This window comes from Anoplophora glabripennis, unplaced genomic scaffold (genome assembly GCF_000390285.2).
Source record: "Anoplophora glabripennis isolate ALB-LARVAE unplaced genomic scaffold, Agla_2.0 scaffold520, whole genome shotgun sequence".
NCBI classification, from domain to species: domain Eukaryota; kingdom Metazoa; phylum Arthropoda; class Insecta; order Coleoptera; family Cerambycidae; genus Anoplophora; species Anoplophora glabripennis.
The window spans coordinates 67,640-79,859 of record NW_019416702.1 but is presented as its reverse complement, the minus strand read 5'-3'; the positions used below and the strand labels follow the sequence as shown (position 1 = coordinate 79,859).

The 12,220-nt window shown below is 29.9% G+C and overlaps 1 protein-coding gene across 1 annotated transcript; it reads left to right on the top strand.

The window, feature by feature from the left end:
* The first annotated feature begins 249 nt into the window (after positions 1–249).
* On the top strand, positions 250–8,701 carry LOC108910524 (chitinase-3-like protein 1). The gene is made up of 7 exons (XM_018715144.1): positions 250–340; positions 467–646; positions 4,715–4,953; positions 5,178–5,305; positions 6,674–6,797; positions 6,857–7,042; positions 8,404–8,701. The coding sequence occupies exons 1-7, from the start codon at positions 274–276 to the stop codon at positions 8,650–8,652; spliced, it is 1,173 nt and encodes a 390-aa protein (XP_018570660.1). The 5' UTR covers positions 250–273; the 3' UTR covers positions 8,653–8,701.
* Positions 8,702–12,220: the final 3,519 nt, after the last annotated feature.

The window sequence follows — 12,220 nt, the reverse complement described above, 5'->3', positions numbered from 1 at the left end:
TAATCCATTGAGCATCATCTGTATGTTACACTTTGTACAGAGAGGTTAATCTAAAGTAACTTATTTTGTTCTAAAGAATTTCTACAACTACGTTCAGAGATTCATTAGAATACACGGACAAAATGGATGACAATTGAAATTAAGGAAAACCCTAAATAACTTTGTTGACTCTTAACTGATATTATATCTTAAGTTATTTATCGGAAGGGTACCTATATATAAACTCATTTCAACTAGTAGACTTTTGTAGTAATCGTCAAAACTTACTAAAAAATGAAAGTTTCAGCTGTATTCCTATTAGTTGCTACTTCTGCAGTTTTACTGTCTGCTTCTGTGTCAGGTATATCTGTTTTTATTTTATTTCATTTATTTTAAATTCATTATTTCCTATTGTAGTTTTGATGTGTGTAGTATCATATAATTGAACAATTATCCCTAACATATGTTATTTTTTCCGCACTTTCAGCGAAAAATATCGTTTGCTACTTCACAAGTTGGACTGTATATAGAAATGGAAACGGCCAATTCGATGTGGATAAAATAGATCCATTCCTATGTACACATATTATGTTTGGATTTGTAGGTATTACCAATGAAGGGAAAATTAATATATTAGATCACTGGGAATCTGATGACGATGGATTAAGTAAGTACTTTACCTTATAGTTCTTTCTTTAACGACGTATAATACTCACATCCCTAAAACACGTATCTACCTAAAACAGGAGAGATATATATCAGTTGAAGCAGGGTGTTATTTGAAACGTGTTCATAGTGCCATCAGTTAAATTATATTAAAAGGTATAATCCTCATTCTTGTCTCACTCGCAGGTCCATTAGAGAAAAAAATTCAACAGTAAGATATCCCAAATAACAAAGTGATATACATAAATAGACATCTAAATGTCCGCCATAAATATACTACATGCATCGTGTTTTTTCTCTATAAAATGGCGTAAATTATATAAATATTTTAATTACTTCAGTAAATAATTTGTATTTTTTTAACATTTCCCAATGACGCCGAATTTTAAGTGATGATAGTTTAGTTTGGGCGATATTAGATGTATTTTTTATTACGGGTACCTATATTTTAAATGATCTAAAAATAATCAAATTTCTTTCATACTTATACGGTTTTTGGACGACTCTATATGCCTAGTCAACGTGATTTAAATTAATGCGTGTTTTATTGGTTTTCATATTTTCGGTTTATAGGTACTGCTGAAATACGTAAATCACTATTGCTATTCTTATTATGTAGCAACTAGTAAATTTATAGATTAGTAAATTTAAATCACATACCTACTTAGAATGTGCATCTACAGAGTGTAACTAAATTTATTGATTAAACTTTAATAGTGTTTTCTACATTTCAAGCGAAAAAAAAATGTTTATAAATATTATTTCTTTTATTTCTATTATTTTTCTCACGGCGAGACCTGTATATGCCCGCAAACACCTCCTTTCCGAATTATAAAAATATATACAGGCTGATTTTAGTGGCGAATTTTTAATATCAAAATAAGACTTTTTTCCTATAAACGTGGACCCACAAATGCTTAGTTTCGGGTACGATTTTTTTAGGATGCGAAATTTAAATATGTCATTGCATTTGACGCTGCTAGTAGAGGGTGCCACCCTTAAGGTTACACTTGAATTAAACGGGTCGTAACTTTTTTGCTACCCTGTACATTTCGTATTAGTGTGTTTATTCCCCTGTGTTTAAGCAAAAATGGTTGAAATCTCTCAAATCAACCGTTTCCGACGTATTGACTGATGTAGAGTTAAATGCACACCATATTTTCAAATTTTGACTATTTACAGTGAAAAATTCTAAAATTTATTTTGGACTCACGTTTATAGGAAAAATAGTCTTATTTTGACCTCAAAAATACGCCCCTAAATTCTTTGTACTGTTTGAATCAGCCTGTATAGTCCAAGAAAATAAGTAAAAAATGAGCGAACTTTTTTACTCTTTTTTATAGAAAAGTGTAGGTTTTAAGGTCAGAAAACATGTCACACACGCAACCACCAGTAACATAGAGCGTTTTGATCCATACCTAGATATACAGGGTGATTAACTTTTTATGATTAGGACTTGAACCACCGATAGATCTTATAAAAAAATGTCATTTTGAAGTAAATATACAGTGTAGGAAAGTGCCGATGGTCTATCAGGAGTTACGTGAGAGCGATAAAGTAAGCCATAGAAATCTTATCGCTTACTTTATCGCTCTCACATAACTTCTGATAGACCATCAGTACTTTCCTACACTGTATACTTTTTCTTCCAAAGGTTTCCTTTTAGAGATATAAGCTCTTGAAGAAACATTTTTTTTTGTTTTTATTTAATTTTTCTTAAACTATGAAAGCCATTTGTTTTATATTTAGTATGAAGTGTACGATTTTATAAATTATTGTGAAAATAGATCCATCATAGGTGTCCGTAAGGGGTTCTGATAATACCTATTTTTAATATAATTTCTACGCCATTGAAAATTTTTCAAAATGGATATATTTTTTTTACATAGCGCTTTATTCTACAGCAAAAAGATCTCTTACTATTTTTAAATGAAGTGCTTGGTTTTTGAGAAAAACTTATGGATTCATTACAATTAGGTAAACAGGGTAATAATTGAAGTATGTACGACACTATTTAGAAGGGGTCCAAAATATATCAGTTATGTGTTAATAATATTTTAAAGTGACATCTAAAACTATAATTTTTATTTTATTACTTAAAGAAACTGTTGTAGGTGGCACAGATTTGATAAACACATTTCACATGTAATTAATATATAAGAAGCCATTTTTCTCAAAAACCAACCGTTTCATTTAAAAATAGTAAGAGACCTTTTTGCTGTAGAATACGCGGCAATTTAAAAAAATATATTCATTTTGAAAAATTTCCAGTAGCGTAGAAATTATATTAAAAATAGGGGCAATCAAAGCCCCTTACGGACACCTATGATTGATCTATTTTCACAATAATTTGTAAAATTAGTTTCTTTCGTACATTTCATACTAAATATAAAACAAATGGCTTTTATAGTTTAAGAAAAAATAAAGACCAAAAAAAATTTTTACTTTCATGATCTTATAGGTACCTATCTCTAAAAGGAAGCCTTTGGAAGAAAAAGTGTATACTTCAAAATAATATTATTTTGACGAGATCTATCGATGGCTAAAGTCATAATCATAAAAAGTGAATCACACTGTGATAATATATGATTTTTTGCGTTTTTGACCAATATCTCAATGAAGATGCATTTTTTCGAAAAAAAAATTCAAATTTCAAAATTAAATTTCCTACAAAATTGATTCTATAAAAAATTTCGATTTTCCCAATAATTTTCCCGTATTCCAGTTTTTTAATGATGTACAGATTATGTAAAAATTAATATTTTGGAGCCAGAATAATGAACAATTCATTTTTAAATGAATGAAAGTGAATTAAAGAAAAGTAATTATGCGCATTTTAATATTTTCCAGAAAAATCTGTATTGTTTGAATTTTTTTACTAAAAAATAAAAATTTGTAATATAATGAAGTTGAAAATATAAATTTGATAACAATAGGAAAGAAATTTTCTGGAGCTGCAAAGGCATAAAAAATTTATTTTATTTACTTATTTATAATTAAAAAACAACTTTTTTATTTATTATTTTTTACAATTTTTTATGGAATTCAATAACGAGGTTTCTTATGTAAAACTGCTTAATCGCTGTCGCAGAAAAATTTCATAGAAAACAGATTATTCTATACCTATAAAATGATACGTTTGATGCTTATAAATATTCAAACCTGGGAAAACTATATAAGATTTTCCAAGAATTTTCCGCAATTTTCTTTTCTCTAATTCACTTTTGTTACTTAAAAATGAATTGAGCAATATTTTCCTTCCTTTACGAATTATAAAAATATATAATGATCTATTTAAAACTGCAAAAGACAAATGACGGAAGCTATTTGAGTAATACTGTAAACCATAAATTATGTGAATAACAGTTATTTTTATTTCGAAATATAATTTACAGATTTTACACTTTCGGCATTAATGCTAAATAGTACTGTCATAATAATGCGTCAAATTTTAAAAAGGTTAGAAAAAGAAACTGGAACGAAAATTACTATTTCGGCCCTTATGTAGGTAATGAACCTGTATGACGTACATAGGTTGAAAGACAGTGAAAAATTAAAACTGCATGCTAAATTTGATTGAAAGCGCAGCCTCTTGTTTGTAATTTACAAAACGAAAAATTACCGTGCTCGCGTTATGGAACACGAAAAACTGGTTATAATTCGCACATCAAAGTATTCAACGAGCAACACTAGTTTAAATTATTTTTTTATTTTTTTTTTATTTAGTTAATTTATTGTCAAATTTATATTCAATATGCACGTCTCATAAAATTTATGAAGAAATGATTCAATTTAAGCTCTAATATTGTCAGTATAATTTTTGTTATAATCAGTTCTACAAAATCTTCTACATACATCACTTTTTCCTCTGGATATTTACTGTAATGAGATGGAACACTAAATTTAACTCACATGTTAAAGAAATGGAATTAAAATATGACAGACAATTTAAATTCTGTCACAGAAGTCTTTAATTAAAAATAATTATTATAGGTAAAATAATTTCATACCAATAGCAGCAAAATGCGTAAAAAATTGTCTGCAATAATTAACCTTATTTGTTTTTCAGAGCATTTTTCTCTCTTAGCCAATCTGACCCAAGTTAACCCATATTTGAAGATTATGGTCAGTATGGGTGGATGGAACGAAGGATCTCAAAAGTACTCAGAAGTTGCGGCTGATCCCGCAAAGCGCAAGCTTCTTGCTGAAGAAGTCGTACACTTCCTTGAAGAACACAAATTTCAAGGGTTTGATCTCGACTGGGAATACCCAGGAATAAGAGATGGATCTGATGTTCAACATGACCCAGTGAGAAAATTATTTTTAAGTAACTATAAATCAAATCAGCAAAAAAACATAAAACAATAGACAGACATTGAGATTGCGTTAAGATTAGATTTCCTAGCTCCTGCATCCATTTGACATTATATTTTATAAATTGTATATTAACATAAATATTATTATTGCACTCGTAAATTGAATTTTCTAAACATTTATCTATTATTTCTTAAATAATGTACTGCATTTTTCAGGCAAATTTTGTGGAACTCCTTAAAGAACTTAAAACAGCTTTATATCCAAGAGGATACATATTATCCGCTGCTGTCTCTGGAGGAGTTACTAATATGGATATTGCTTACGATGTCCCTCTTGTGAGCGAGTAAGTCCCCTAGTCATTTCCATGTTATTCTTATTAGAGCTGTACGAAAATAAAAATAAATGTATGAGTGTTGTAATTGAAAACCATCTTTGCAGTTTAAATGAGAGAAGGTTGTGTTCTAACAAGATGTCAGATAATGATTTTCAACAATCTCAAAAATTTACTTTGATCTGAGAGCGATAAATACTGACTAATGAGTGCTACTATGGCTCACTTCTACACCGTCAATATATCGTTTGAGGCTATTTATGGATTCAGTTTTTTCTTTATTTATTTGGGAATTTCATTAATTTTTATTTCTTGCCCATGCGGCAAAGTAAAAAATAGTCAATATAATGCGCCAACGAAAAAGTTGGCAATTAATGTTTTATTTGTTTTAATTGTTATACGCGTTTATATTGTTATATAAAAAATTTTTATCACTTAAGGAATACTTAGCAACAAAGTAAACAAATTTTGATTTGATATAAAATTAACTTTAAGGGCGCCATATTCTTTAAATAGTGTTTTCCACAAAGACAAATGATTTCAAACATTTAATAACTGAATAATCTAAGCTTATCAAATAATAGGAATTTTATGTCATGCCATCTGGGTATTTTCAAAGACGCCGCAGTAAAATGAATAAACAGTTGCAAAAAACGATCAAACCATCAAAGTTTTAGGTACTGAAATCTACGAAAATACTAACTTTTTTATATACAACTCCACATGTAAATATTCTTATAACATTTACTTGCTTAGTCCTACATATAAAATTATTTACGTTTTATAACGTCAGAAATTTGATTATTTTTCGGCCAGGGATATGGCCACTTTAAACAAAATAGTCTTTTATCTTTTTAGTTGGCATATAATCCCCTTAGTCCAATACAAACAGAAAAAAAAAGTTCCTAAGTTAAAAATAGCTCGTAAAACAAACTCTATGACAGAATTTTACAGATGTGAAAAAAATTAGAGCAGAACTCGATCTAATAAATAATCATAGTCGTAAACAGGTAAAAAGTTTAGGCGGTCAGTGACTTTTATAACTCTCTTTTCTCAATTTGTGTTTAGATTTTTAAATTAAAATTACAAAAAAGTGTGACAATATGAGAAACAATTCGCAAATGCAAAATTTCAATGGAATATTTAAAAAATTTGATTTACTGATAAAAATCATAAACTTTGACACTCGTGTCTTAAAAAAAATCATCTAAATGAAAAATATGTGATTTAAAACTTGATTTACATAAACAAATATAAAATATCTTTCAGTACCAGTATTCTAAATTATTTTGTGTTAATTAATTTTTCAGTTAACATTACAATAAGCAGTTAAAAACAACTGATTTTTTTTATTTACTGTATCCTTTCGTAAATTTTCAGGCTATTGGATATAATCAACGTTATGGTTTACGATTTCCATGGTGCTTTCGAACCATTTGTTGGTCATTTTGCACCACTGACTGCATCGAGCAAAGATGATGCTGGAAATGCTACTTTGAATGTCGTAAGTAACGAAAGATGACATTGAAATTTTTCAGAGAGAAAAACTATCGTTTTTTATAGAAATCTGGTATCCAGCACTGGATAGACAGAGGAGCCGATCCAGCTAAGATGCACCTCGGAGTCGGCACTTATGGCAGAAGTTTTACTTTAGCTGATCCAAATAACGCAGAACTTTATGCTCCTACTTCTGGTGGTGGAAAATCTGGCCCGTACACGGGTCAAGACGGTGTCCTAGGTTATAATGAGGTAAGTTAAATAAATTTGTAGGTACCTACGTTAAAACATGATAATGTTTTTTAGAGTGCAAATACAAACATATATTCATACAAATATGAAACATTTTATAAAAACCAATATTTTTCTGGTAATTCCTTTTCCAATGTGAGATATAAAAAATTAACAAAGGCTAAAAATAGGTACGAAAACAAAGCAACTCTCAATTGTGTTTAGAAACCTAAATTATTAAACAATGTAGAGTAGAATCAGGTACAACGTATGAACCAATAAAATCATCTTTAAACAATATAGATTTATCAAAATTTTCGCCATTTGAACAAACACGCATTAATTACAACCATGAACTCAACTATAAAGTGTTTGACAACTCATTAAATATCCACTTACCAGAAAATAAAATGTGAAGTATTCTCTAAAGTAGGGAATAATTTTGCTTTACCTAAATGTATTCAATAATGCTTTTAGTACTAACCCTTCACTGTTTTTAAAGGAACGGATAGGTAACATTTAAAAAGCCGATTTTATAAAATACTAAACATTCAATTTTTCAATGAACTACTGTTATATACATATATCGTGATATTCTAATATTAATTTAATTTTATTTATTCAATGTCCAAATGTTCCTGGAGTTGATGTAAAGTATCTAGTATTTTAATTTGTCGTTAAAAAAGGTTTTTCGCAGATAAATAATAAAGAACGACAGAAAATAAAATTGTATTAGTAACTTGTTTAAATTTTATCGCTTAGACAAGAAATATGTGCATATTTCCTCTAAAATTAATGAAAAAGAAATCATTTACGTTATTTCTACAGACAATGCATCTACGGCCAGTGGCATCAAAGGATAGTAAAGTTAGAAAGGTGCTACAACTGACAATTTCTTCACTTGAAAATATTATTATTTTACTCATACATTTTTTTATTTAAACTGCATGCTTTTGTCTAATGCGTATGTTTTAATTCTGTAAATCATGTTAAGAAAGAAATTTGACATATTTGTGTATGACCTACGTTTGGAGAGTGTCATTATCTTTACCAATCCTGAGGTCGTATTGCAATCACATGATTGAGTCGCTATTACTGGTGTTTTTCATTTTATTAACAAAATAGTTGTACTTTTGAGCAAAAGTAACTTTAAAGGCAGTTTTCAAGTTAAGAAGTGGTCCGAATTTGTGTGAATTTATGATTTTACTATATATAACAAATTTAAAGTTTTAGTTAAATTCTGATCCCTGTAATTCAGAACCAACAACATTTTTCTTCCAATAATGGTTTTATTCTCTACATCAAACTTAGTTGCAAGTTGCAATGAATCTGGCATTGATATTTATAACCCTGTTTGTTGCACTTAAATTATTTCTTTCCAGATTTGTGAACTACACAGCGACTGGACCTACATTTGGGACGATGAACAACAGGTCCCTCATAGGGTGGGTGGCAATCAGTGGGTTGGTTATGAAGACGAAAGATCTCTCGCTCTGAAAGTTGAGTATGCCAAAGAGAAAAACTTGGGTGGTATAATGGTATGGTCCTTCGACACCGACGATTTCCGTGGTATTTGCGGAAGCGAGACTTACCCACTTATACGTACAATTAAGAAAACATTGATTAACTAATTTGTTTTATGTAAAAAGAAACAAAATAAAAGTATTATTGGCAGCATTATTATTATTTTTTATTAAAAACGGTAGCTATTCACTCATGACAAGTGTAACCATTGATCTATTTTAAACTAATTGTGGTGACAACACTCTATATGGAAGTTTGATATTGCTAAACGAATTGGAACGTTGGTAAAGTTAACATCATTCGTGTTACAGTAACAGCAACTCAATATTTCCGAGGAGAAAATCTGTTATTTACGTCTTCATGTCTATCATTACTATTAGCATCAGACTGCTCAAAACAATACAGATACGTCAGTACGTTGGTACCCATCTTCTTTTTATCCCACACTTAGGCATATCAGCAAGTTTCGTCGAATCATGTTGAGTATGCTATAAAGATAAAGCATACTCAAGAGAATTAAGCTCAAAACCTTACAGATATGGGCTGTTGCTTGACGTAGATGAGATATTAGTAAAAATCGGTCACAAATAATATATACAATGAAAATATAACGTTGCGCCAAGAAAAAAAGTTGTGCTATTTGCAATTAATAACTGCAAAAATACTCAAAAAATTTTTTTTCTAGCATTTTCCAATATAACTTCTTAAATATGCAGTATACAGAAAAAACTATTACTGATGGAATTTTTTGTTATGAAATTTGAAGATAGAATTATTTTGATACCTGCGCATATCATATTTTTGTTGCTAAATAGCCAAAACAACGTAAGAAAGTGATGAAAATCGAGGTAATTTGGAAGCGTCAAACTGGCAGGCAAGAAATTGTCAAATTCTACTATAAATGTAGACGTAAGTACTTTAAAGGATTGCAAAACGAAATTCCAAAACCCTATCCAAATCGGTCTAATAGTTTTGGTATGAGACAATTTGTTACTAAATTTCAGCGCGAAATGTCTATTTTTTTACGTGAGTGCTGGCGTTAAAATTAGGCATTTTAATTGGCGCTGATTTTTTTACACATACTTGGATCCCTTAACAATCATATAGAATCGTTATACTATCAATTTTCTTTTTTTGAATAGTTTTTGGAGCAATTTTAAAAGTTCGAAAAATTTTGACTTTAATAACAAATTCTTTCGTGGAGCGGTTTTGCGGGTTGGAAAATATACCAAAGTACTAAAAAGCAGTTCTCGGAAAGACGCTTAACTTGAAAAAAAGAATGTTCAAATCTGTCGTTTAAGTACAGAGATATCGAGTGTCAAAGTCAACAAACGTTAACTGCAAAACTATGCATAATGTAACAACAACAAAATATGAATTTGATAGGTTTTTTAAGAACTTTTCGTATCTGCCTTTATAAATATTATCGTACGCATGCTTTTTATATGAAAATTCAATAAATTTCGCCAAGCCGACCATTTGAGCTGCAAAACCGGGGGGAGGGGATGAATTATAGAAGTTGAAATCGCGCGTTCAAAAAAAGCGCGCGCGCTTCGGCGTTCAATATCTCGGCTTCTATGGCTCCGATTTTAATGATTTTTTTTAATCGATATAGCAAAATGAGAGGAATTCAATTATCAAGATTTCATTAAAATATTATAAAAGCCCTTTTCTGTCTATTACGACTATTTAAAGTTTCTCACATTTCATTGTTATACTGTATATTCATGTAAATAATAATATCGATGGTAGATATACCTACATAGTCCATTGTTAATAGGTATTAGGTTTAATAATTACATTAAAATGTTTAAATAAAATCTTGAAATTTTTATTTAATATGTAATTTATTTATTGTATGCATAGAATATAGGAAAAGATATAGATACAAATAATTATTTATTTATGTTTGTAACACGTATTTATTATATTTTCATAATCATCGTATTATTAAAGTTTTTTACTTTTTTACATCGTTGCTGTTTTCAGTTATAATATCAGCATTTGAATAAGTATCGTTTTCCATTATTTTCAAATCAGTGTTTAACTAATTGTAAGTAGGTACGGTACCACTGTCAGATTAACAGCAAATTACGACTTATGGTTGGTTATGGTTGGTTAATTTGATTTTTTAAATTTGCTAGCAATTTCATAACCATCCTCGCAAGAAATTGTATCATTTGATTTATCACAAAAACCTTCAAAAACAGAAAAATATGTATATGGAGGTATAATATGGATAGATATGGAGTAAATTTTTACAAGAGATTTTGATTAAATATACAGGGTGTCTCATTTAGAAAAACCGAGTTTTGGCGGTTCGGTCAATCAAATTTAACAATAAATATGAAATTGAAATAGGTTGAAGACCATTAGAATTAGAGATGGATATAGGGAAGCTTTATAAAAGTCCCCTAAAATTACGCGTAGAATCCAAACATGCAAAAATATACAGGATGTTCCATTTATAATAAGCAAATAGGTGGCGACTACCGGTATAACCGGAAGTACTACAACAATGGCATTATTTTACTTAACCTCGTTTTAAATAAAACTTCCAAAACCACCAGGTCTCAAATTTTCTAAATTCAAATCGAAGTAGTCTCCGAAATATTTTGGACCGTCACGGTATGACAGCCTGTAGAAGAAAATCTTGAGAGCGAAAACAGCAACTATGCTATAAAAAAGCGAAATACTTTAATAATGTGATGATACGTTTTATAAATATCAAACAATTATTTGTATCTGCATTTTTTTCTATATTATGTGTAAACAATAAATAAATTACAAATTAAATAAAAATTTCAAGATTTTAATAGTAAACAACAAGGTTTGAAAACGACTCTTTGCACACGAGCGAGACATATTGGTGGACCGAGCCGAAGGCGAGGTCCACAAGTCGAGCGAGTGTGCAAAGAGGTTTTCAAACGAGTTTTTTACGATACTTTTTATACGACTGCAAACAGAGACCACAAAAATCAAATTTTAATTTAAATCGTTTTTATTACTAAAATTGCCAACGCATTAACAAAATAAATTAAATACAACTTTTAATTTAACTCGTTTTTATTAAGAAAATTGCTAACGCATTAACAAAAGAAACTAATATTTAATATTTATGGTAACATTTGAACATTCCTTCAAGGTTACGCTGGGAAAAGCAGTATTATTGTGCACCTTGTTTTCGGTAATAGAGAATATTTTTGGTGTCGTGTTTTTAGTGCAGTTTTTCAGCGTGCGGTCGTTGTTTTCTTGTTGTATTCCAGTAGACGATCGTTGTTCTGGTTCTGTGGCAGCAGAAGACACTGAAGACTCTATCTTTTTCGAAACTTCCATTTTATTTCTCAAACAGTCATCAACGTAGCCTTCGGCAACTGTACTGGATTTCCACCCTCCATGGCGTTTGAGGGCAAGCAGATTTGAGCCAGAATTGACTAAAATTGTGGCCGATGAACGCCGAAAACAATGTCCCGTGTAACTTTCTGGATTCTCTAGCATCAAAAACTTGGCGATTTCCCTAGCCATGTTTCCAATTTTGTTGATGCCAACGTTTTGGCTTGAACATTTTCCGTTTTGATAGTTTAAAAAAAACCTGCCTGTCTTCAGATTAGGAGGACGAAGAGCACAGTACTTTTTTAAGATAGTGTAAAGGTTTCCTGTAATTGTAAAACACCT